General features: G+C 43.1%; 1 protein-coding gene across 7 annotated transcripts in view; it reads left to right on the plus strand.

Moving 5' to 3' along the window:
* Positions 1-3,280: 3,280 nt before the first annotated feature.
* SLC12A6 (solute carrier family 12 member 6) overlaps positions 3,281-27,931 on the plus strand; it is a 45,534-nt gene continuing 20,883 nt past the window's right edge. For 2 of the 7 annotated variants that reach the window (XM_081167738.1, XM_081167740.1), the window contains exon 1: positions 4,360-5,488. In XM_081167738.1, coding sequence (XP_081023864.1) covers positions 5,242-5,488 — 247 coding nt within the window. In that variant the 5' untranslated portion in view covers positions 4,360-5,241. Of the gene's footprint in view, positions 3,479-3,531; positions 3,636-4,305; positions 5,489-23,131; positions 23,313-27,931 lie in introns of those variants that run through there. The other 5 variants (XM_081167735.1, XM_081167737.1, XM_081167736.1 and 2 more) reach the window with 5 other exon arrangements.

Consider the following 27,931-nt stretch of genomic DNA (forward strand, 5'->3'; position numbering starts at 1 on the left):
TCGTTGCTTGCTATGTGTCTTGGACATAGCTTGGGGGAATTTGTGGTCCTCCAAATGTTAGGCTCATTTTTCTTCACCTCCAGCCAGCATAGCCAATAGTCAGGAATGACTGGAGTTGCAGTCTACCATCCTCTGTATGGGCACAGATTAGCCACTCCTGGTTTACATACAAATACACTGTGTCCCTTTCTCATCACCGTCCTTTCAGCCATGCTAGCCCTTTTGGTCAGGGTTTTGTGGTTTTGTCCTAAGAAAAATGGAGTAGTGCCTTTTTCTTAATCCCAATGTACCTTAATTTGTAATGTGACATCATTCAGTGACCTATAGAAGCTGCCAAATGTTGAACACCAACGGTGCTTTGGTAGGGCAAGTCTTGGCAGCTGCCAATTTGGGGTGTCATGAAAGGGCAGAAAATTGTTTATTATTACTGCATTTTTTGCAGGAAGGGAAGGGGTACTTGTGGGATTTTCTATGCCAGGTGCCAAAATAACTTCACTGGTCTTATTATGCATTTTAACATTGGGAACACCATTTGCTACGAAGCCTCAGGAAGAAGACCACCTAGGCTTAGGCCCTGTGCTTTGGGGAGACAGCCACATGTTCCTGCTGAGACACATTTTCTGCTCCTAGTTAGCAAACATGTAAGCAGGAATTCAGAGGGGGAATATTAAGATTTCTCCCTCATTATAAATTTTATGCTCTGCCATTGTGTTACCTCACTCCATTTCCCGTCTCAAAGCCTAGATGTTTACAGCTGGTCAGAGCCCAAGGGCAGCTCTTTTAAATGCCTCTTGCTCGCTCACATCCTGCCACTGAAACCACAGCAGAAGTAGGGGAAACCAATCAAAAAGCTGTAAATGGAAAGCCTTCTGTTGTTTGTTCTCAAAAAGCAGAAGGGCTGAATGGAGGCTGTGCATATCGAGTTAACAATTTCCAGATCAGCCCCCAGCCTCGCAGTTCTCTTGTGCTGTTCAGGCTGATTCAGCCATTTTGCTGGCAAGGGTGTGTAAATGGAAATAATTTTGTGACCTCAAGCATGCATAGCGCGAGCTTGGGATGTGCAAGAAGCAGAATGCACATGACTGCTGCAGGGTGGGAACCACCGTTGTCAGGAATATTCCTTAGGCTCATGTGACCATGTCCAAAACGCAAAATCCCTCTCCATGTTTCCCCTAACACCCAGTTAGGGTTATACTCCGAGCCAATGTGGTGCAGTGGTTTGGGGAGCATAGGACTCCACTGGGCTGGACCTGAGCTCAAATCCCCAGCCAGTCTTAATGTCCACAAAGTAAGTTTGGACCACTCTCAGCCTAACTCAGCTCACAGAGTAGTTATGAGGATGAAATGGAGGGGAGAACTGTGCTGCTTTGTGCTCCTTGGAGAAAAGGTAGTATAAAGGTAAAGGTAAAGGTAAAGGTACCCCTGCCCGAACGGGCCAGTCTTGACAGACTCTGGGGTTTGTGCGCCCATCTCACATCTATTGGCCGGGGGCCAGCGCTTGTCCGGAGACACTTCCGGGTCACGTGGCCAGCGTGACAAAGCTGCATCTGGCGAGCCAGCGCAGCACACGGAACGCCGTTTACCTTCCCGCTAGTAAGCGGTACCTATTTATCTACTTGCACCCGGGGGTGCTTTCGAACTGCTAGGTTGGCAGGCGCTGGGACCGAGCAGCGGGAGTGCACCCCGCCGCAGGGATTCGAACCGCCGACCTTTCGATCGGCAAGCCCTAGGCGCTGAGGCTTTAGCCCACAGCGCCACCCGCGCTAAATTATACTAAAGGTAGTATAAATGAGCATTAAAAATAACTCAAATAGTCAGTTTGTTATTTAAGAGGTTTCAGGGCTTGAGCTGCATCACTGACATAAAAGCCCTGCTCTGGGTCTATTCCAGATACATTTTTTATACAAGTTGTGGTCATTCTGTGTTCAGAAGAACTTTTTACTTTGATATCTAATACCATTTCATGCAGGGGTCTCTGGTCCCCACGTGTGTGTCGGTGGAGCACATATAAGCATGCCACACCCTTCTACTACTTCTTCTTAATTTCCTATCAAGTGGCATTCAGAGGGAAACTGCCTCTGGCAATGAAAGCAGAACATATCCCTAACTGCTAGCTAACCTTGATGGCTAAACCACTTTTATAGCATCCAGGTTGGTGGCCATGCTTAATTTTCTCCCCTGCCAGCTTCTCATATCCCTCCTATGAAATATTGTCCTCCCTCTCCCCACTTATACTTTCAATATAGCAAGGAAATCCTATACAGGTCAACAACTGGATATGGTTGAACTTCTGACAAGGCAATAGGGCAATGCAGATTATCAGTTTTATGGGTACTGGCGCTCATATTTTACATTTTCCAGCATGGGTAGCTGTACTAAGCAAAAAAACAAGCCAACCATCAAATGTATTTGCAGTAGCAATCTATCCTCACAGGGTTGTTTGGGATTACATGAGGTGGGAGGGAAGAACCAGGTACACTGCCTGGAGATCCTTGGGAGAGGAAAAAGAAGGTGCAATAAATATTAATTAAATGAAAACTGGAAAGTGCCTTGCGGCATCTTAACAACAGACAGCAAAAAGGAATATTTTACAGCATAAAGCTTTTGTGGTGTGCTGCCCACTTCCTCAAATTCACACAACTGCAGCAGTCCATGAAAGCTTATGGCACAAATAAAATACGCCACTTGCCTCTAAAGGTGCCACAAGCCTTATATTTCACATGTGGAGATACAGTGGTACCTCAGGTTAAGAACTTAATTCGTTCTGGAGGTCCGTTCTTAACCTGAAACTGTTCTTAACCTGAAGCACCGCTTTAGCTAATGGGGCCTCCTGCTGCCGCCGCGCCTCTGCTGTACAATGTCTGTTCTCATCCTGAAGCAAAGTTCTTAACCCGAGGTACTATTTCTGGGTTAGTGGAGTCTGTAACCTGAAGCGTCTGTAACCCGAGGTACCACTGTATATATAGTGTTGGGGTTTTGTGTGTGTGTGTATAAAGGCGCAGTCTTGCCCTGAAGCCACACTGCACAGGGCCAGCCATACAAAAAATTATTTATTTTTTATCATAATTTTTATTATTTCTCTCCCCGCCTCCCTCCCGCCCCCGGTTCTTCTGAGGAGAAGATGAAAGCCCAGCAACAGCAGCCGCTGCTCGCTCCTGCGCACGCGCGGAAAATCAACTGCACGGACGAGGAGGAGGGGCACGGACGAGGATGAGGACAAGCGAGGAGAGTTACACGCTTCGCCAACCCCACCTCCCCGCCCCCGCCCGCCCGCTGCCCGCCTCCTCCTCCGAGCCGGCATCTGAGATAGCGGCACTGGAGCTGCGCGCGCGGGCAGGAGCTAGAGCTGCCTGCAAGCTGCCGCCGGCGCCACTGCAGCGGCAATCATAACAGCGGCGGCCGAGGCGGCAGCGCGCGCGCGACGCGAGGGACCCTTCTGAACGTTCCGAGAGCAGCAGCAGCGGAGCGCGCGCCTGAGGTAAACAATTAACGGTCACTTAACTGCCGCTTCTTACTTTCTCGGGGGGCTCCCATCGACCCAGGGGCAAGTGGTGGCGGTGGCGAAAGAGACAGGGCTGCGCACGCGCAGTTTAAACATCACCCCCTCCCCAATTTCTGCACAGTGACCGGGGCAGGTGTGGAGCGCACACCTCTTCTGCACCTCCTTTCCCTCCCCATCTTTTCCAAGAGTTTTTGTACCTTCTCACAGTGGCTCACACTTCTGCTTTTTTGGGGGTGGGGGGGCTAATAATTTATGTGGGGCAGGCTTGCTTGCTAGGGTGAGGGAGAGCTTCCTCGCCCCACCTACCCTTGGCCCTGCACACCTGGTGCAAGCTGGAGAGGTCTTTGCATGCTGCCACTTGCACCGTTTGCCTCTCTGCCCTTGGCATTTCTCAGCCTCGCACTGCCCTCCTGCTTGCGGTCCTTGGGTGCCATCTCTGATGCGCTTGCCTCTTCGGTTGGTTCGCAGAGCACCCCCCCTCCCCCCCCCTCAGGAGACGCACACCCCTTTGCGCTCTTGAGGGCCCTGCCAAATTGACATTTCCTCCTGCGTCTGGAGTTACAATGGGTGGTGCATGCATGCTTCCAAACTTGGCTCTCCGGGAACAGTCTTGCTCTCGCTGTCTTGAACCTGCCCCCCGAGCCCTTATGGGATATGCCCTTATGTGTGTGCCCAAGTGTGGGAAGTTTGGGGGATTGGCGCAATACACACCACGGGGCCCCTGTGTGGAAATGACTCATCCCTGCAGTTTCAATTTTGTGTAAGACACTAGACTTACATCTATATCCACTCTGTTTCTCCAGGACCACCTAAGAAACATAACGTTCTTTTTCACGCTGTTGGGGAGCTGCAAACCCTTGTACTAGGCCCCATCCAGGGGTTATCTTCTCATACCAGGACCTTTGAAAAGCCACCAGAAGCCTGTGAAGTAATTGTGCGTTGTTTTTACAAGGGACAACATCATAACAGCACTTTCTGTTTGTTTTTGTTTTCAAAGTTCTTGCACTGGGACATTTCTTCTCCTTGGACTGAGATATGAAGGTTCTGGAATAATTGTTTCCAAGTCGGAATTCTAAGGGATATTAGCAATGAAGAAAACCCTCTTTCCTTGCATGTCACACTGGAAAACAAGTGGATTATTATTGAACTTTCACAAGGAACCCTCTAGCCTTTTTGTGTGCTTTGCAGATCTTTGCACTGAGATTTTCCCAAGCGGGAAGAAATTACCTCTATGCATTTTGCTGTGCCAAAAGATATTTGCCTCATAAACAAAACTTATCCGGGATCTGTGAGACAGTCTGTTACAACTCACATTAATGCCAGGAGTTTGCAGTGCAACCCTTTGGTAGACAAAGATTACAGTCACCTTTCCTTTAGATCCATAGGCTCCCTCTGAACAGGAAACTGCCTTACTTGCTTGATAAATGGGAATCTTCAGACTAATCACTCATGAAAATTGTTGTCTTGACAAAATCTTAGGTAGCATCTTCACTAAGTCTTCACCTCTGCTTGTGGAAAATACATCTGATAATCATTGATATCTAGATGCAAAGTTGTGTCTGACCGTTTGTAAATAAATGTGAGACATGAATCTTTCTCTTGACAGAGCACTTGGTAACCCTGTTGGTGTATGCTCTTTTGAGTGGTCTTCTTCCTCTTCCTGCTTAGCACTCCAGGCAACTCTTGATTAAAGTCACCAAGCAAGTAATTATTTCCCCCCTTCCATTCCTACTGTCAAGATGGCTTCTGTCCGGTTCATGGTCACTCCCACTAAAATAGATGATATCCCAGGCCTGTCAGATACCAGCCCAGACCTCAGCTCCCGCTCCAGCTCCCGCGTCCGCTTCAGCTCCAGAGAAAGTGTCCCTGAAACAACCCGGAGCGAGGGTGCCAGTGACTTCTCTAGAGCAACCAGTTCACTGGCCACTGAAGCAGCTGAGCCGGCCACTGACAAGGCTACCAATCCCCGCACAGATGCGGCTGAAGGTAGGTTGTCTTTGGCGTATTGGGTGGGAGAGGGACATCTGAATGGTAGAGGCAACCTTGTTAATGGAGAATGCTACCTAATACCACCTTGGGGACTTGATGGAGGTGCACAAAGCTTAAATAGAGTTTACAGCTTAGGAGTTCCAGAAAGGACTGCTCAAATCTTGGCTGTGCTGCAGATATAAAAGGCTGTCTTCTGTGATTTGGGTTATGCAAGGTGGGACTGAAGGTGGAGGGGGATCTCCTGTCGGTTTGACAATTCATGCATGCATTTTGAATCAACTGTTTTCTAGCAGATGGTGTTTTCAGACATGAGTGGATTTTTTTGATTCACCTCTCCAAAATAGATAACCTTGATGTGGCCCCTTCTTTTATGTCAAGGGCTTGGCTGTATTGCAGACAGAATAGTTCACGACCAAAATTTCCTCATCCCTCTTGCTGGGAACAGCTCTTGGCTTCCTATTTTCTAAAATGGGGAACATGCAAAGTAATTTCCTCCCCCCAGGCCATAGTTTCTTTCTGAGGGTATCTGTGCTTCTGATTTGTCCAGCTTTTCAGATTATCTGTTCTTCAGTTTTGTTGTTGTTGTTTTTGTGTGCCAGGAATTGCTGAGCAAGACTCATGGGAAATGACTCTGGAGAATTTCAGTTCCCCTAATCTTGTTGATTTCCTTGTCTCATGCATTTTAAAACGACACAATATGTCTGAGGTCAGACTGGTCTTTGCTCTATCACCACTGACTTAGTCACATCTTCTACTGTGGAGTTTATGAATAGCAACATTAAACTATCAACAGTCTTTGTAGATTCAGCCAGATTCTGATCTGTAAGATTTACTAATCTTGTGATAGATATTTCAGAGACACTTTTTTTTAAAAAAAGTTTTGAGATACGTGCACATAAAAGGGCATTGATAGGACACTCTATTCATTTACACACACCACACACACACCCCTCCCTACCTTATTCTGGATTGTGTTGGTTGTGAGACAGTAGCATGATCCTGGCCCCACCCCCAAAAAAACTGAAGATGAGAATGAAGAAATGCTTCACTAGATTGTGAAATAATAAAGTTGTTTGCAGTTGATGTAAATTGGGATGGGAAAGTTTTTGAAAATGATATACATACAGTAAAATGTACCATAGGTGGAGGGAGACTTGTAAATATCAATTTGCTTGCTCAGCTGTGATTAGCAAGAATGACCTCGGGGCAGTTTGGTAGGAAAACCTCTGTAAATTTGATTCCTCTCTATTTATCCATATTTAGCTACCCAGCTAAATGTCCTAGTTTATTGCACCTATTTTCTTGATTAAGGCAGCAATCATATCAAGATCTACTGGAATGAGCAGATTTAGGATCCAGGGGATCTCTAGTTGAAGCAGGAGGTTCCCAGGACAGCTGGGTTATGCTGACATTGCTCCCCATCCTTGGCTCAGCCAAAGGTACACCGGTATATCTCCCATCCCAGCTCAGCCAGAGCCCAGCTCAGCCGAGCCGGGCCCAGTGGATCTTAAGCCAGCATAAGCCTTAAAAAAAGAGGCGTTCTGGGGTAGGACTAGGGGGTAAGGGGGCACTTAGACTGGAACATAAACCTGTTCAGCTCAGTTACATGACCTGGCTACCCAGCATAAATTAAGCTGACACAAGGGTGATGTAATCAAACAGTAATTAACACATAATTTATCATTCCTTAACTTTACACCAGCTTATTGTGTGTAGGATTACTTTCTTAGGGAGAACTATTTCCCATAGCTATCCTTCCACACCATAGTCACACTTCTTCCATAGACGTACTTGTTATTCAAAGAACAAAAACAAATTCCCATTCAAATACCCTCTGTGCTGTTTCCTTCTTTTCTACAGAAATGAATGCAGTACATGTCTTATATGCAAAAAGCCCGCACTCTACCTTGCATCTGGCTTCTGTAGGCAAAAACCAAGGGAATCTGTGACTCTGCTGACGCATGGTAATAAGATCAATGGTTATAAAATTAACTCACAGGAGTCAATACTAAAGAATATTTAATATCTGGTGGCGTCTTTGGTGCTATTGCCTTGCCAGTGGCCACCTTTTTTTGTTTTACTGATTGTGCTCTTGTGCCTTTAACACAAAGTGGACAGACAGAGATATAAAACAATGAAGGGTGTTATTATGGCCCCTTAAAGACAACAGATTTACTGTAACAGTACGAGATGGTTGGACAGTGTTCTCGAAGCTACCAACATGAGTTTGATCAAACTGCGGGAGGCATTGGAGGACAGGAGTGCCTGCCGTGCTCTGGTCCATGGGGTTACGAAGAGTCGGACACGACTAAACAACTAAACAACAACAAAAGATTTCATGAACTACAGTATATTTTACCAGAATCATTGTAGATAGGTGTGAGATTGGCTCTTCTTGAGCTGATGACTTTTAGACTCAGGAGGATTCTAGTCTGTCATGTGGCTTGGAATCCCTTCAGTTTCTAATCTTATCATGTGTGTCTGAGGGGAAGGGAAATACGGAAATTAGTGTCTCAACCATGGGACTTTTACTTTGGGCTCCACAGTAGCATCCTGACTTGGTTTGTCACACCCTTGCCTATTATTGGAACTGATATTCCCCCAAAGGGGAGCATCACTGCTTTCAGTTGTAGTTTCTGTTTCTTAGCAGTTAGGGCTAAATTATACATCACATTAGTCATGTAGTTTGCCTTAAATGCAGGGTTTTTCTTTCACAAATAGCCATTGGAGATGCAAGCAGATTGGGGGCCTGATGTGGGAAGATAAATTACTTTTACCCTTTGCCCACCACTGTGGGTTAAGGCCTCTCCAGATGGTCCTAGGCCAGTGCTCCACATAACCCAACAAGGGGTCCATTGCTACCATAGAGATAACAACATTGTCAAAAGTAGGGTGCCCATGGCTTGAGTTTTGAAAAATGGGGTCCTCAGGTAATTGGGAACCATTATCCTAGGCTGATTGATGGCTCCACCATGCTTGTGAAAGAAAAAACTTGCACTTCAGGGCAACCCTTGTAATTAATGCAACCTGTAATTTGTTCTTTGTATATGCCTGCCAATTTCGCTCCTTTTCTGCCACTATACCATACCTCATCTCTATGCATCATTCTTTGTTTTCTAGTTTGCTTTTTTACATCTTACCTGCAAAAAAGCAATTGATCTAAAATAACCTCAGAAAACAATTGGACATTCCCATTAAATCTAAGGGTTTGCTTACATTATAATATCAAAATAGTATGTGGGCTTCTCCTTCAGTTTTAGGGCATTACTGTAAGTCTGGAAGCTTAGTTTGTGGACCTACGTGCATGTATGCAGGTTCATGTGCATGCTTTAGTAGGTCTTCCATAGCTGATGGTGTTTTAGGCTGTGACTCTAAGCTCTGCCTGCACAGCTTGTGACCCAACAAGCTGGATGCAGCTCACTAGGTGTGTATTGTGGCCTGCCATATGCTCAGTATCTCCTTCCCCACTTTTTGAAATCCTAGCAGTAGAAACAGGAGATTAATGACCCCCCTCAATGCATAACTGGTGGGCTGTGTTCGGCTTGGTGGCTCACAGCTTCTGCATGTGTGTTTTAAGGACAATTAAATGAATTTAAATCCCATTACTTGCTCATTTCAGTTACCTGATGCTCTTATACTCTTTTGCTTGTTCTTATTCTTTATTAAGCATTGTGTCACAGGTTGCAGGGGCATTGACATGACCTGTAAATGGTCCTGACCTATATTTGAACCATTGGACAAGGTAGCATTTAAGGTTTTGTTTATTTATTAGAAAACGTGTACCTCACCTTCTATTGCAGTCAGAACGCTGAGGGCACCTTTTCCAGTTTATTGCAGCCCTGCAATAATTGCAATATCTTTGGGATTTTTTTCCACAGGTAAATCCATTTAGGTTAGGGCTGTAAACAGTTTTGAGGCATGTTAACAAGTGAAAGTTGGTGGACCAGCTTTTGCTTCTATCTTAGCTGAACATTAATGTGCACATTTTCTCCCCTGCATATTGTCAATGTCTCAGAAAGTCTAACCCTTCAGGTTTAAGGAATCATTTGCTGGTACTACATCAGGCAATCACTATTTCCTCCCCCACCCAAACACTTGATTTCATAGGCATCAGTTTACAGCAGTCATTTATACTCCTACCCCCTCTTCCTTTCAGATCATGTTGACATTATATGCAGACCCACGCTGTAAATGTAGGTCATCCTGCAAAAAACATGTTTTGCTCTTTGGATTTTTTCCCTAATGGACAGAGTGTCTGCTGTTTTGTCATTTTTCTCTTCCGGTTAAATGCCCTGTCATTGGAGACCCAACCCTTCTGAAGTTGTAAATGAAGCCAGAAAGCCTTCTCTCCCCCAAACTCCACATGCACATGTATCAGACTAGATAAGTTGTATAGCCAGCCAGCCAGTGCTTCAGGGACTTCATGTCCCTGCCGCCTAGGCTGGTTTATCTCCTCAGAGATACTGGCTGTCGTTTTCAAATGGGAATCTGCTCTCTGCTGCTGTGTCCTTGTTGTGAGAATATTTGTGATTTGTAGAGGTTGGCAATGAGGGTGATGGCTCCTCAAGTCAAGGATGTGTGTAAAAGAAAGCCATATTCTATGTAGGTGGGAAAACAAATTCTTTAGTCTTGGTTGAGTATTGCTCTCTCTCCCCCCCCCCTGCCCCTGCCCCAGTACATCTTAATTTACATTTGTCAGCTACACACACACACCAAATATACTCTTGGGACATATTTACATATGCAGAATTTGGATAACATATAATAACTTATATAAGCATATGTACTCAAGTAGGGAAGGTGTGCACATGCACACACAGACATTGCAAAGCTTGGTTTTCAGGACACAAAGACCCCCAGGTTTCCAGATGCAGGTTTCTAAATTTGTATGTAAAGGTTGCTTTGTTTACGTTTGTTCTTAATTTGCACTTAGGTACGGCACTGGATATTTCTATGGGCATTTTTCTGTCATGAGCAAACACCTTAGTCTACCATTGCTCACTATTTTTTGTATTCCGGTCCATAATACTCCCCATTTTCTCTGCACAAGATGGCTTGTGTTCAGGGAAGTCATATTGGAATACCCCGAGGACCCTGTTGTGCTTCTAAAGAGGCAGTACTAATTTTATCTTAGTGGACATCTTGGGAAAGAATGGAGAGTGCCATTTCCAATAATATGTCTCCATGGCAGATAGGTGCAAACAGATAAGTGCTAACTTTCTTTATTAAATCTGAAAGCTGGAATTCTGCTTATTTGCCTAGCTCACATGTTAAATGCCATTTTGTCTATGACCTAATCATGTCCACACAGATTTCCCAGACAATAGCATCTGGTGTCCGTACTTCTTCTGTTCTTTGTTTATGCCAGATAACAATCTGCTTTCCTCCCCCATTTTTGTTTTCTCCCCCACTTTGATCCTGTAACAAGAAGCTCTTTGGCTGCTGCTGCCTACGCCTGTTTCATTTCATATGCTCAGCAGAACCCCAGAGTGGAGAAAGCTGTTGTTTCTTAGATGTGCACTTTAGCCCCCAATCCCTACCATTAGATCAGAGAGTTCACATGCCCCTTTGGTGCTGCCTCTTGTGAGGGGAATGCCACATCCCTGTGAGCTGTGGATAAAGAAGTATTCAAAGCACATGAAAGGTTAGCCCATCAGCCTGTAGTAACTTGGAGAATATGTCCTTAGAAGTTTATGTTTGTTTTATTCTCTCTCTTACCTATCTTACACTTCTTAGATGAATGGATGCCTTTTGTGAAATATGAATATGGTGCTGTTGAGTAAATGTATGCAAGTTGCAGCATAATTTCACTTTCCCATACATTGTCTATCATTAGATGTCATCTAGATTTTCACAAAAGAATTAGCTGCAAAATTATGGAATTGAAACAAGTCCAATAGACTGTATGTGGATGTCCTATATACCTAAGGAAGAAGGACCTACAAAATCCTTGTTCTTGAAGCTAGAAGATGAGTATGCAGGGACAAAGCTCACACTCAGCTGAAGATGCCTACCTATAGGATGCAAAGAAGTGATGATGCTCCTGGGAGGATTGCGTGGGTGGGAAAACACGTGTAATTTGGAGGGTTGCTTTGCTTTATACTTGAACCTGCTCAGTTAAGGGTTGCCTCTCTAGTAGTAAGAACAGCGCCTCACCTTTTTCGGCATGTGTGTATCATGTGTTTGGATCCAGGTATAGTTAAGAAATTGTTCTTAATGTTAGACTTAAATCTGTCTTTGAATATTTTATGGCTTTTGTCTTTTCCCACCATGTTTTGAATGAAAAATGAATCCCTTCCCTGACAACTTATTAAATATTTGTTTTGAGGATTCAGCATGCCTTCTCCCCTCCCCAACAGACAGACTTTGCTTCCCTAAGCTGTACCTTTTAGCCTTTTCTCATACAATCTACTGTGTAGACCCTTATTTTCATCTTCACAGCTGAATCTTTTTCAATTTCATAATACTGCCTTTGAACTGTAGTATAGGCTTAATGCTTTGAAGGGTATCCACTGTCAAAATATACTACCTTAGGGACAGGAAATCCTTTTTATTCCAAGTGCCACATTCCTTCATGGAGAACCTTTTTAGGGGGAGCACATACCAATGGTGTATATGGCCAGAGGTAGTAGTGGGTGGAGACAGGGATAAAACGCAGGCAGACCAATTGTTGACTTTTGTATAGTAGGCCACATTCCAGCCACACAAAATTCAGAAGTTTCCACACCTAAACACATGCACACATCTCTCCATCCAGGCAAGCAAGATACATTATCAAGTTCAAGGATTCATTGCAGCTAGGCAAAAGCACCTGAGGAGGGCTCAGAGCACAACTTGTGAGGGGTGTGGTTTGGGGAGGAGGCATGGCCTGAGGAAAGTGCTCAGAGTCAGATAAGGAGACCTAGAGGGCTACATTTGACCCCTTCCCCCCATGCCTGAGCTTTCTCCTTTTCTTACTATCTTGTCTTTCTGTTTTGCCTGCCTCAGAATAGCAAGCTGAAATCAATTAATTGGATTTCCTTGTAAGTATACCAGATCCATTTGTGGTTTTTTGGTCCCCCCAATTACTGAATTGGTTGGAATGCATTTGGAGACCTAAAGGGCTTTACATTTGATGCCTCTGCTCTAATGTAACTGATGTGCTGCAGCTGATGCACTTAGGCTCAGGGAGGTCATTAGTAAATGAGTTACTCTGGACTTCTCGAAGAACCAAGATTACGTTCTGTCCTGGCTTTGCCTTTGGTCTTTGTGCTCTTGGATTTAGCCAGATTTAGTCAGAGTGGGAAGTTGGAAGGACAAAACTGAAACTGGACACTTAAACATTTGGTGGCCATCTGTGTATTTACTTTAGGAAGCTAGTTTGTTGAGCCATTAGGATTCCCGTGGGTTAGTAAGAACAAAAAGCTCACCTGTTGCAATCAGCAGTAAATACAGGGCCCTTTGTAGTAGTCTGATGCTTTCTGTAAAGACTCTTGGAGAACTAAATAGATAAGACAAAGAGCTTTTTAATATTCTGAACAGTAGTAGTGTTGTTTCATCATTAATAAATGGCCTGCTATAAATCCAAATGCTTTCTACAAGCAGAAGAATGACCCTGCGCCTACGCCTAAAATTCTACTATCTTAACTAGAATCACAAATGTACCTGCAGTTCTAGGATAGCATGGGCTGGGGATGCAAAACAATACATGAACAATGTAGTGGCTGTGAATCTGACTGCTTGACATCCTTTGGAAGTAACTGTTAGCCTAACCTAATTTACAGGGTTCTTCTGATAAACAACACTCTGAGCTAATTGTTACAAATGAAACAAATAACATGATAGCTTGTGAATTGGCTATACATTGGCTGATGTGGATCAAGTGGAAATGTTGCAAATGTATATGGAGAAGCAGTCATGCAAGTGTCATGGTTCAGTAGAGTGAGTGAATTCCTCCCCCCCTCTTGTTTGTGTCACAGACTGATTTCACTACCCAGCACACAGCAGGTACTCTTGAATGTTTCCATTTTGTTAACATGTTGATGTTTGAGTGTTCCTGTAAATAGGCAAAATGACAAAAGACAAGACTGACTTCGGTAGACACTCAGGAAATTGTAATGGGCGTCTCTTCTTTTTAGCGTTTCATCCTGCTTAATCTCGTCTGTGGCCAAAACTTATAGAAAGGCTCTAGTCCAGTGTTTCCCAACCTTTTTCTGACCATGGCCCTCTTCCGCCCTTGTTTCTTTCCTGTGCCCCAAATAAGTACAAATCAATACAAATCTGAGATTCTGTCCCCCCCCCCCCAACAAAAATCCTGGCTATGCCCATAACCTGCCCCCCACGTCCAACTGGTAGAAAGGTAGCTACTTAAATGTTTTGTTTGTAAATAGAACATGCTTTATTTATAATTTTATAATTTATACAAAATACAATTACATAAAATTCTAGGAACATAATGAAATATTGTTGAAGCAGAAAAACATAAAATCATGGAGCTGGAAGGGACCCCAGGGTCATCTTTCTAGTGCAACCCCCTTCAATGTAGGAAACTCAGCTAAAGCATCCATGACAGATGGCCATCCAACCTCTGCTTAGAAACCTCCCAAGGAAGGAGAGCCCAGAACCTCCCAAAGGAGATCCATTTTCCATATGTTATAAAAAGTAAACCACTTATTTGACCCCAGTTACTTGACACAGAGGGGGAAACGTACAGATACAGTCCAAAAGGCACACAGGGAGTTCTGTATATATGGGAGAATTTAAAAAAGCAAGTGGTCCTCACTGACCTGGTGCAAAAAGATCTTGTCATCTGGAGGAGCCTAGGCTGCCTAGATAAAACACTATAGCCCCACATATCCATACCTGGGAGTAAGACCCACTAAACCCAGTACAGCTATCTTCTAACTAGACACTGCATTATTTACTAGATGCAAGTCAGCAGCACCAAACGATCCCGTTTGGCTAGGCGCTGGGGTGGATTTCCCCCTGCGCCTTGCAGAGCCAGGCCAACGATGCCGATGGGCCCTGTGCCCCTCAGCAGCATCCAAAGGTGCTGATCCACTAGGTGCTGGGGTAGATTGCTCAACGGGCCCAGCACTAGCGGCAGCAGCAAGCAGCTCTGGCTTGTCCAGCCCTACCCATTGCTACCCCACTTGCCTGACCTGGGGGTTCTGGATCATGGGCTCTACTGATCAAAATGGGAGCCTCAGCGATCACCCTCTCCCGCTGGAAACAAACCAGGACTGCTGGAAAAAACACATGGCAAAAAGGAGTGCTAGGCCCTGGTGGGTTAGCCCCTTACCCACTTGTGACTGGCCAAGAAGGTAGCCAGCCAATCAGGATTTCCCCCCTTCACTTCTCACTTCTCTCTGTGGCCTCCTAGCCTCTTGCCCCCCCCCCATTTACACACTTTTCACCTGGGGCCCCCTTAGTATATCCTGGGGGGCCCCAGAAGGCCATAGGCCCCTAGTTGGGAATCACTGCTCTAGTCTTTCCTCATATTAATCTAGCCTTTCTAGCTTTCCAACATTTTTCATCAACTGTAGCAGTCCAAACTGAATGGAGAACTCTGGTTGTGGTTTAATAATAAAATTAATCCTAACAATTGTAGACTCAGAGAGATTTAGACAAGTTTAGTAATTTTGTGTGTGTGGATAAGTAACTTGGGAAGCATTCATACAGTATTTATGTATGTGAGTGCCAATAGCAGGGAAACGAAGGAGAATTGTGACAAAGGAGAAAGTAGGTATTGATCAAATGTTGCAAATTGATAAACTATTTTTATAACGGTAACATGTTTGGATAGGTCTGTTGTACAGTGCGGATTTGACAGGAATAGAGATGAATGAACAACTATCAATAACTTTTCAACTTAAGAGAATAATACCCTTTTTCATCGCTGGTATTTAACCTTTGTGAAGATTCCGGTTTTAAAGTTCTGCTATATTCATATCTAATAAATGAAAATAATAGAAAATATCTCTATGCACTGATGAGTGTATGACATACAATATCTAAATTATCAATGAAAAATTAATGGCTACATTTCAGGACTTTAAATGTTGTCAGGAGATGGGATGTGTCAGAGCTGTTGAGTCTATACACAGGTGAAGAAAAGAAAATCAAAGAAAATAGTAATTAAGAAAGATATGCAAGAGAAGATAAAAATAGTTTGATATTCTGCTAAACTGAGGCAAAAAACTGATTGTGGAACAATTTAGCACATCTACTTCTTTAAAGGTACTGTCCTATACACACTTACCTGGGAGTAAGTCTCACTGAACTCAATGGGGCTTCCTTCTGGGTAGGCAAACATGTGTAGGATTGTAAGAAAATATTTTAGATATGGAGAAGAAAGATCTGGGACAGATGTTTTAAAGAAGTTTTTTATCATCAAGACTTACCGGTAGTTATTGCCAGGTATGTTAGTGTTCTTAGCAAATGGGAAAGTACCATCATGACCAGATTTTAAGCATTTTATTTAAAATAATTTACCTTTCATTGTAAAAACAAGTCAGTTTACAAAATAAAGTTAATAAAATAACAACAAACCATACAAAGAGCTATCCAAAGTTCAGTAGAGCAATACTAGGGATCAGTGCTTGGGACTGCCAACATGAATGAACACCTGCACCATAAATAGGTGCCTGTTGTATTACCAACATATAGGCTATTAATTTATGACAGTGCATTCAGTATTTGCTGATACAGTTTTGATGTTACAAGAACATTAAACATAATAACCAGAAGTGAGAAGTGGTTGTAAAATAACTAATTGTGAGCAAACATTTCAGAGTCTCTTCTCAAAGGTTTACACTATTTATGGTTACACAGATATAAATACAGAAGGCAATGGGAGAGAAACTTGCAGACCAGCATTCCTGCTGCACAGTGGAAATATATTTGTGCCACAGGGGACTTCAATTTCAACAGATGCAGCAATAAAGACAAATGTTTTCAAAACAGTAATCAAGAACCATAATTAGGAGTTTTAAAACAGAACAGCACATTAGAACATTTTGTTATTTTTGAAGCCCACTGTTTTAATTTTTGCTGAACTCATGGTTCTTGAGCAATTGGAGGTAATGACATAAAACAAGGTGGTGACTCTGTATTTAATTTGTAAATAATAAAGAGCAGGATCTGGCCCTTGCTTCCTTGAGTCCTGAGAGTTAAGAGGGTCATTGAACTCCATACAGTGGCAGAACTTACTCAGACCTGTATAGCATAGCTCCCCTCAGCATGTGACATGCTGACCTCAGTCTCCTTTCGTTCCACTTCGGGGCATTAGCTTGGACCCACATGCTTATAGAGCTGGAGTAAAGATCAATGGAGGAATAACTGGAACAGCCAGCACTGAAATAGCAGAAGAAGATACAGCCAGATTATAATCAGAGGGTATATGTAGTGATTTGCAAATTGTTGGTTAGAATAACTTGCCAAAGGATCACAGGAACTTTATGAGTTCTGAATAAAGAACATTCTTTTGGAGAAATATTTTGGGCTCTAGTCTCCAAGCTGGACTTCTGGCTCCTTTATGCTTTCTGAGGATGAAGTTTTCCTCCAGTTCTGATGAGCTCTGTTTTGATCTTGAACAAGTGCTTACATTTTATAAGAAGAGGGGATGTGTGGGACTCAAACCTGTCGAAGATGCATGGCACTGATATTGTAACCATCATAGCGTCAGAGGGGATTCTTATTTGCAGGCACACTAGATTCCATCTGGCATGTGACAAGGATGTTTTGAAGTGTGCAGTGTACATGCAAGTCTAAGCTTCTCACATGCAACCTTAACGCTTAGTTTTCTGACCTTTTGACGTTGAACCTGGCTGTGCTCTGGAATTTGGCTCCCGAGGGTTAATGAAGTAAAGGACAACAAAGATAAAATTCAAATAATTTATTATATTAAAAAGAGAATAAGGATACCTATTAAAAAGTATTGGCACATGCTTTCATAAGCAACCCACCAACAATAGGCTAGTTTTAAAGATTTAGCATAAATAAAACATTGCATAGAAATACATACCATAGCTGGAATGAAGGGAAATTGTTTAGGAAAATGAATAGAAAACGAGCCAGAATTTTCTCTGAAACTAGAATATGCAAAAAACAATAAAGAGTAACGATCCTAAAAGCTGCTTTAAGAGCACGACATCCTACAAAAAACACACAAAAAACTACAGGTGTGCACGTGTGTGTGTGTGTGAGTGAAGGAAGGAAGGGGGGAAGGAAAGAATCCAATTTGGTGATATTGATAAATGAACAAAGTTCATTTATCAAGTGAACAGGGAAAAGGTCTTGCAAAGAGTTGGCTTCTGAAGGTGTTAAAGCAGCTTGCAATGTGAGCTTTTTGACTTTATAGGAATAGTGGAGAGAGAAAAAGTAATCAGCTGAGGCAAGGGTAGAGAAATAGTCTTTGGCGCTGGTGAGAAGTCCAGTGAAAAGACATGAAATGGACTGTGAGCACAGGAGAGCCAGTGTGGTATAGTGTGCTTAGACTGTCAGGTTAGGACATGGGAGGCCAGGGTAAAATCCTGTCTTCCTGGTGGCTGCATATGATGGTATTCAAAGTTTTTAAAAATACTACCAGCCAGGAAGAGCTTGTTCTAAATTTTTGAGAATTGGTTTCTAAAATACATCTTCTGCCTGCTGTCCAGCTGGCTAGCTGGCTGATTAGTTGAAAATACATACATACATGCACCATTTTATTTGTATGCTGCCTTTCCGTTATTAGAACCATGTACAAGGTGGCTTGCAACATGAAAAAACCCACCACATAATTACTAATGTAACAAAAGTAGGCATAAACAATAAATAAAATATCAAAAAGTACACAACCAAATTAAACAATTCCCACCTAAACCATAAGATCTAAGATACAGATACAAAAAATGATATCAATAACAGCAGCACCATTACCCCCAAAACAAAACACCCTAAACAATACAGTGGTGCCTCGCAAGATGAAATTAATTCGTTCTGCGAGTTTTTTCGTCTAGCGAATTTTTCATCTTGCGAAGCATGAAATCCCATAGGAATGCATTGAAATCCAATTAATGCGTTCCTATGGTCAAAAAAAGTCCAAACAAAGCCAAATTTGGTACAACAAGAGTTTATTAAGTGCTCTTTAAAGTCACACATACTGTAAAGAGCCCTTCAAAAATTGAAGGAACAATAAATTAAGTTTCTAAACATGACAGAAAAACATTTAAAAATCAAAGTGTACAGTACTTTTTCTAAGACTCTGGGGGACAACTCGAAGAAGGTTTCTCTTCCACTCTTTGCTTCTTGCTGAAGAACCCCCTCCTCAACTGTTCCCCCAGCCACCCACCACACAGAAATTCGAATCCAGATTTTTTTAAAAAAAACAGCAGAGTGGCCCAATGGTCACAGAAAATCATAAAAATGCAGAAAAAAAACCACACAAGCTTCCAGATTCTTGCAAACCCCTCCTCAACTGTTCCCCCAGCCACCCACCACACAGAAATTCGAATCCAGAATTTTTTTAAAAAAACAGCAGAGTGGCCCAATGGTCACAGAAAATCATAAAAATGCAGGGGGGGGGGGAAACAAGCTTCCAGATTCTTGCAAACCCCTCCCCAACACCAAGTCCTTGAATTCCAAACACCCCAACCCAAAATCCAAACCCCCCCAAAAAAAGTTTTAAAAGTTTAAAAGAAGTTTTAGAAAAGCTTCAAAAATCACCAAAGTCTTCAAAAACCTCAAAAAGGCCACACCGTGTTTTATGAGTTGCTCCTCGAAGTCAAGTCGCAACTGTATTAACGGTGTTAAGAAAAAGGAAACAAACTTGCAAGACATTTTCGTTTTTCGTCTTGCGAAGCAAGCCTATAGGGAAATTCGTCTTGCGAAGCAGCTCAAAAAACAGAAAACCCTTTCGTCTAGCGAGTTTTCCGTCTTGCGAGGCATTCGTCTTGCGGGGCACCACTGTACTCCAGCCCAAGAGACTGTTTTGCAGCCTCAGCTTTGTAGCTGGAGTCAGTCAGGGCCCCAACCACCCAAGCCAGGTGGGAAAAGTCCTGCAAGACAAGGAAACAGATCTTCCAGGACTCACTGCCAAGTAGCATATATTTTGCCTCAAGCCACTGAAACATCTTGGCTAGTCGAGGGAAGAAGGAAGGAGGGGTTTTCATTAACATTTTAGCTGATTATCTCCTCGCTTAACACTTCCAGAAGGAGTTTACAAGTGATAGTGGGATGACAGGATGGCAAAGATTTGCAGAGGAGGAGACAGCAATCAGTAGAATTAGCAGGAAACTGTAGCCTGTACCTGAGAAAGGAAGCTGGGTTTCAGCTTCAAGAGGCAAAGAAGGAGCCTTCCTTATGGATTTCAAGTTCAAAAAAGCGTTGTAGTAACTGTCACTTCTTTACTAGAGCTTGAATTCCATAATGGAGGCTCCTTTTCCTCTTGAGGCAGAAACAGAGCTTCCCTTTTCAGGTACAGACTACGTTTCTTAAAGCAAAAGCTAGATTTTAAGAGTAGCAATTTGTAGCAAGGGATTTGCCCTGAGTAAATGCATTCTAACATACTGGTTACTGGAATGAATTATGAAGCTCATCATTGCAGTCCTTAACTCAACTTTTAGGACCACCACCCTCCATGTGTCCCTCCCTGCATGCTCCTTTAATAATCCGAGGCCCTTCTCTGTATTCCTCAACTCCCCAAGGCCTTGCAGATGGCAACAAAAAGTAGGGCACACATTGCTAGTGACACCCACCTTGTGGAATGCCCTCCCAGTTGAAATTTGACAAATCCTGACACTTTATGGTTTTAGGCATTGGCTCAAACCTGAGTGTTTTTGAAGGACCTCAGCTAAAAAACTGCTTTCTCTGTGCCTTCATTTTGGGTCTTTTTTGGGGGGGGGGTTGTTTGTTTTTTTGTTTTGTTTTTTTCAGGGTTGGGAGTTATGAGTTGCTTTTTGTTGCTTTTGAAAATTTTGGGTTGCCACTATGTTGGTGTTTTCTGATGGTTGTCTTAATTCATGTAATTAATTTGATTTCATGGTGTGTATATATATGCTGTAGTGAGTTGCTTTGAGTTTCTTTCTTTCTTTTTGAGGTTTTTTGTGTGAAATATTAATAAATAAACCTGGTTCATTGTGTTCACCCCTGTCACCTCAAAGGAGGTGACCACGCCATGCTTCTGACCAATGACATCTGGCAAAGTGGGGTGCTCTGCTCCCCACTCCGACCCCCACTCACTGGGTGGCATCTTTCAATTTGAAATATTTCTTTCTAAATCCATTCTGAAAGCCATGAGTGATGGAGATGATTTCAGTCTCACTGATCCTGGCAAGTGTCATGCTTGTGCTGGGTTGAGTGTTTGCAGTACTGGCCTCACATTCCCAGTTTAGCTGTCTTTTAAGCTGATTATGGCATTGGTCCTAATCTCAGCATCTTGAAGGTATAAATAGCTTGGGTGAGATTTCTGAAAGTAGAACTGGAACAACTGGACTTTTCTAGATTGGCTGCCTGCCTGAATTATTTTAGCCCACTAGAGTGTGGCTACTTTTACTAAATGAGTATTTAGAGCAGGGGTCAGCAAACTTTTTCAGCCTTGGGCTGGTCTAATGTCCCTCAGACCATGTGGTAGGCCGGACTATATTTTGGGAAAAAATATGAACAAATTCCTATGCCCTACAAATAACCCAGAGATGCATTTTTAATAAAAGGACACATTCTACTCATGTAAAAACCCGCTGATTCCCGGACCGTCCGTGGGCCGGATTGAGAAGGCGATTGGGCCGGATCCAGCCCACGAGCCTTAGGTTGCCTACCCCTGATTTAGAGTGCTAAAGGCTACATAAAGTTATACAAGTATTGCAGTCTCTGTCCAGTGGACTTAAAATGTACATCAGTTATACAGAGCAGGTTGTGAACCACAGATATGGCTCCTAGGTGGTTGTGTGGAGTCAGAAAAGAAGATTAAAAAAAAAAAAATTGCTGAAAACTTGTATCTTGAAATACAGTGGTACCTCGGGTTACAGATGCTTCAGGTTACAGATGCTTCAGGTTACAGACTCCGCTAACCCAGAAATAGCACCTCGGGCTAAGAACTTTGCTTCAGGATGAGAACAGAAACTGCGCGGCGACGGTGCAGCGGGAGGCCCCATTAGCTAAAGTGGTACCTCAGGTTAAGAACAGTTTCAGGTTAAGAACGGACCTCCAGAAGGAATTAAGTTCTTAACCCGAGGTACCACTGTACCTGGGAAGAGGCAAAAATATCTTAACCTTTCACCCACCCATTCCATTATCTTCGTGTTTTTCAAACATAGGTCTCTAACTATTGTTGGACTACAACTCCCATCATCCCTGACCACTAGTCCTGCTAGCTAGGGATGATGGGAATTGTATAACAACAGCTGGAGACCCAAGTTAAAGAAACACCGCTTATCTCTCTTCCGCCTCTTCTCTCCCCTCTATTCTTTTTCTACTCTTTTCCGAGAACTGGAGGTTCTACCCAGGATTTATAACTCCCAGATACAGTGGTGCCCTGCAAGACGAATGCCTCGCAAGATGGAAAACCCGCTAGACGAAAGGGTTTTCCGTCTTTCAATGCGCTTCGCAGGACGAATTTCCCTATGGGCTTGCTTCGCAAGACGAAAATGTCTTGCGAGTCTTGAGATTTTTTTTCGCTCCCCCCCTTTTTCTAAGCCGCTAAGCCTTTAATAGCCTTTTAGCAGCTAAGCCGCTAAGCCTTTAATAGCCGCTAAACCGCTAATAGCGTTAATCCGCTAATAGGGTTGCTTTGCAAGACGAAAAAACTGCTAGACGAAGATACTCGCGGAAATGATTAATTTCGTCTTGCGAGGCACCACTGTATTTTTTTCTTGGTTCAACCACTTAAATGCTGTTCCAGGAACATCACAACACCAGCTCCGATTCTCTACTGCCCACAATTCTTCTATAACCTGGGAGGATTTTCTCCCCGTACTAATTGCTCAATGCTTCTGGGAATATTTAAAAGCAACTAGGGACCCCTCTGCATTCAATTGTCATTGCCATGCAGGCATATGCACTGTGAGTCACATTATGGCTTTGGGGGAAGGCATTTTGCCCAGATTAGGCAGTCTTCTGGTAGGGAGTAGGCTTGCTTTGCTGAAGTGCTTAAATTTGTTTTGTATAGTACATTTCTTGTCCCACAGGCACCACTAGTATGGCTACACCTCAGTCACTCCTATTCTTTGCTTTATAATTGATAATTACTCATAGTTGGATTCTTCAAGTACATGCAGGTTCCTGGCCCTCTGTTACATGACCTTTACAGCTCCTCCCAGCTTCATCCTTACCTAGTACCCTGTGTGTGGCGTTTGTAGAGTTGCCAACTAGCTCTCACGCCTGCAGGCATGTTGCATTTCCTCCCCAGCCCACAATGGAAATGTTTCTGTGTGGCTGCTACTTCATTGCCATAGCTTAAAGGTAGCTGCAAATCAGTGCTCTGGATCTGTCTGTCTCCTGTCTCACTGAACTGAAGGCAGCAGTAGAGGAGGGTATAATCCTCTTAGCGCCAATGTGGTAAATATGCTTTCTGGCATGCGTACACCAGGACGCATCCACTCACATACTGGTGGAGGTGTGTCTTTCTAACACGCACACAAACCAGCACACACCCTATCCCTCCCATTCCTCAGGGGTTGCCTGTCACCTGATCTACCAACGCTTTCAGTTCTTCCGTTTCTGGCCTGGGAAGAAAGTTTTGCATTGAACATGCCTCAGTTCACTGTGACAAAGGTAGATGATGATGATGAGGGGGAAGTGCAGGAAGGCATGCAGAAAAGAGCCAGCACAGGGCAGATCTGGAAACCTAATGAGACTGCCGGGTCAGGTAAGCAAGTTAGCTTGGATCTCTTTCTTTGAGATTTCTCCCTCTTCTCTCTCCTCCCCCCCCCCAACTTTTTACTTGGGAAACTTTGATACGGAGAAGTAATGTTTAGTCCGTGTTACTAGACTCTCCCTTTCTTGCCTGCTAGTAGGCAGCCTTTGTGACTCCTCTAATTTTGTCTCTGTTGCTTTAATTCACATTCCTCCCACCTGACCTTCTATCCAATGGTAGACTCTTTGTTAGAATTCTCTGGTTTGACCTTTAGTCAAATAATAACTGAATGCCAGGGGGCTGATTACTGATGTGGAACAGAAATATAATCAAATGGTTAGAGGAGGCTGTTGAGGTTTGGCGCCAGGTCTGAGCTCTCTGTCCCACTTTCGGAAGGAAATGGGGATCCACGCAGTAGAAACAAAGCCAGGACGCCTAGGTGCTATTTTCAGTTCTCGGATAGGAAAGCTGTCTAGAACAACGGAAAACTATAGGTTCTGATTCCCAAGCAATCTTAGGAATATCATCTAGACGTCAGAACAACGTTGAATTGAGCAACAACATTTTCTAGTACCATAATAAACCCTTAAAGCTGCTCTGCATCTCACCTTCTGAGCAAAGTTTCAGGATATCCCCTTCTTTATCTCTTTAGGATTGCATTCATTCTAGCATTCACAAATGTTGCATGTAGCTGGTGGCCAAATATCCGTTCCAAACAGGTGATACCTGTGTAACATTTTCTCCTAGAGTAGGTTTGCCAGGCACCTTGTTGTCTTTACACTCTTTTCTATGCTGCACTGTCTTTCTGCTTTCCAGTATCAATTTTCTTGTGATTCCTGTTTAACTGTATGAGTAGGAATTGCAACAACACATTTGCATTGTGGAGTGCTTCTCTTTAGGGTTCCAGCCAAGATACTCTGCTCTATTACCCTTATTGACTGGTGGTTTTCCATCCCTGCCCCTCCAAGAGTCAGCTAGCATTCTATGACAACTGAGCATGTCATTGTTAAGCCATTTTGGGTGTGTCCCCCCATTCCCATTTTATTTATTTATTTCTGCAAACCTTGGAGTTCTGCCAAGCCTGCTGATAGCTCCCTCTGCAGAAGGTACTGTTCTAGGTACGTAAGGATCCACATGTTTTGTTGTTGCTTTGAGTCTTGAGAAATAACGAAAGGGCTTATTGGTCCCAGCTTAAGAATGGTTGTATATCTGTTCTTTTCCATTATCTTCTCCATCCCATTATTAGCAAGTCCTTGCTTTTGCCGGGTGGGAATTGGGCTGAATAGTTTATCTTCAAAGTGTTATCCTTCTCTCAGCACCAGCAAGACCATTGATTTGTTAAAGTAAAGTTTTTTCTCACAGCTTTGTCTCTTATTTGTTCTGTGGATTAAAACCACTTTATGTGGATTAAAACCACCTTAAAAAAGTGTCACTGGTTTTGGCTGTGGTTTTTACTTCTAACTGTTAGAGTGTGGTTAGAGTGTTGGACAATGACCTGGGAGACTAAGGTTCGAATCTCCACTCATCCATGAAGCTTACCTTGGGCTGTCTCTCAGCCTAACCTTCCTCACATGCTTTTTTGTGAGGATAAAATGGGAAGGAAAGAGCCATGTTCACCACTTTGCGATCCTTGGGAGAAAAGGTGGTATATAAAATGGATGAATAAAAGAATGACAGGAATCTTACACAAAGTGGATGTGATGATGTTAGTAATGCAACAAGCATTTATTTATCACCTAATATTGCTGTTGGTCTAGAAATGGTTAACATTGGTCTGTAAAGTAGTCTGTCTCATCCTTCTTTCTCCTTATCACCCAAAAAGCTAACTCACTGTTATTCCCATTTATTGGGGGTTATTGGGTTTTTATTTTGATTATGTACTTTGTGGTTTTATATTCTGATTTTATCCTGTGAACTACCCTGAGACCTGTGGGTATAGGGCGGTATATAAATTCAATAAATAATAATTATTTTACAAACTTGGACAAATGGCTTACTTAATGCCACCCATTGATTTTTCTTATACTAATAAAGTAGGGATCTGAACCCAGAATGAAGCAGGACTCCAGGCTGCAGAAGATGGAAAATTAAGAACATAGACTCCTGGGCATTTTTCTTACTTAGGAAGGAATAAAGTGGCAAGTAGATTTGTCAATTAGGAATTTCTTAGTTACAGGATTAGCAGTAGGCAGCAACCTACTTTGTGTGTTCATCTTTCCTCTGTGTTATCAAATGTATTGCACTTGAATTATACACAGTTGCAATTGGAAAGTGACATGTGAACAAGAGGTGGTACCAGTGCTACTGATCTGCCAGCTACATACAGTGGTACCTCGGGTTAAGTACTTAATTGGTTCCGGAGGTCCGTTCTTAACCTGAAACTGTTCTTAACCTGATGCACCACTTTAGCTAATGGGGCCTCCTGCTGCTGCTGCGCTGCAGCCGTGCGATTTCTGTTTTCATCCTGAAGCAAAGTTCTTAACCGAGGTACTATTTCTGGGTTAGCAGAGTCTGTAACCTGAAGCGTCTGTAACCTGAAGTGTATGTAACCCGAGGTACCACTGTAGTTGGATACTAGCCCTATTCATGAAAATATTATTCAAATTTTGTCAATGACTATGGTAATTAAAGGCTGTGCATTTTGCTGTCTGCAAAACCAGCTGCTGAGTTTGAGAGGCCTGGAAACGGCATGTGCTTTTGTGTTTTTGCTCTTGGTACTGACAGTGGGTAAGGTTCTTGTACTGCACAATGGCTCAGATGATTTGATTTAGGTTGTCTGAGAGAGCTGACTGTGATCTGGCAACCCAATTTAAATAAACTCTTGGTGCCCACCCTATTCATCTTTCTGATGCTGCCTCACTCATCAAAAGGCATGGTGTCTGTGTGCTCAGTCCCTCTCTACATGCACACAAATAGCTACAACCATGGGATTGTTCAGTTTACTGTTTTTTTATTGGGGACAGGGCGTTACATCACACACTGTTCCCCCAGTGAATGCCCTTTAGCAGTTCGTCGTTGAAGAATCAGCGGGGCATAGTCTGATGCCTTACGCTTCACCCTCTAGCCTGCCAGCGCCTTGAGTTCCTTCCCAGCCTCTTCTCCCTTCTGGGCTTTGGGTCAAATTGAAACTCCATTCAGGCCCTATCTGCCCCCACCTTTCCTCTGCAGCTAGTAGGAACTCTGAACCATCCTGCCAACAGCTGCACCTTTCCCATCTGTTCCCTATCTGGCTTAGTTCCCAACCGTTCTCCACCAGCAATCTCTGCTGACCAAGGACCTGATCCTGCATTTCCACAGGAGGGAGGGAAGTGTAGGTGGGCAGTCCTTCACATTGGGGAAGAGACTTTTCTTTATATACCAGCTTATTCCAAGAGCTCATAGTAGGTTGTAGCAGCTGCTAAACGGACACAAGAGAGTCATCCTAGATGTGCTACTTTCACTGCCTACTTGGCCTCCTACTTGGCCCGCTATTCATACACCTCAAATACCTTACACATATCTCTCTATATAATTTGGCTTTGTATGCATAATAATAGCCATAACCAAGCAATTTCATTATTATTGTTCTGGAAAGGAGAGGGGAAAAAGAAAGAATAAAAAAGTGAAGACAAAAAACAGAACAAAAATAAGGAGAGACAGAGAAAAATCCCCTACCACATTAGTGTTACATAATGAAAACGAAAAAACAGATTATCCAATTTAACTAGTTTTGAAAATAAAAACAGAAAAAATAATCCAAATGGAAAAAGAAAAAGAATGACTTCCGGAGTGGGCTGAGATCAGTTTCCTCCTCCTCCTTTCCTATCAGCTTGACTCTGACTTTGTTAATATTTTATTCAAAAGTGGTAGTGCTGCTTCACTAGTCAATAAACAGGTGATACAGAACAGGGGCATAGGCAAACTCGGCCCTCCAGATGTTTTGGGACTACAATTCCCACCATCCCTAGCTAACAGGACCAGTGGTCAGGGATGATGGGAATTGTAGTCTCAAAACATCTGGAGGGCCGAGTTTGCCTTTACCTGATATAGAACGTTCTCTTGTTGATTTTCACTGCTGACTGTTTATACTCCAATCTACTAGTGGAATGCCCATACTAGCAAAACAATATCTTGAACAGTGTATCCTCTTATTAGTTAGTTAAGGGAGTAATTCAAAGCTTTGTGAGTTTGACCTGAATATGAAATACAGAACTTTGCCGGGAACTGAATGTAGTATTTCACATTCTTTGTCCTACGAAGGGCTTTTCGTTAACAAATTTAGAGTGCGCTTAAATCACATCCTTGGAAAAGTCCAGAAAGAAGGATATATTCTTCTGTTCCCTCTTCACTGGGGCTTCCATTGATTTTTGGCGGAATTTGCACAAGAGCTCATCTCTATCTTGAACACGCACAAACTTGACAGTTACTATATTTGAGGGAGCCCATGTCCTTTGCCTTTTCACTGGGATTTTGAAAACGTGTTCTATGTCAAACTGATGTTGAGCTGGCAGAGAGAGCACCTCTTTGACCTTGGGCAAATAACATTGTTCTGTCCCTCTAAATAAAATAAGAATCATAAAGACCTCCTTTCACCACGCGCACAAAGAGGGAGAAAATGTGTACTCTTCAAATCACATTTTTATTATGGATGT

This window comes from Podarcis bocagei (assembly GCF_964188305.1).
Source record: "Podarcis bocagei genome assembly, chromosome: 13".
Taxonomy (NCBI): Eukaryota; Metazoa; Chordata; class Lepidosauria; order Squamata; family Lacertidae; genus Podarcis; species Podarcis bocagei.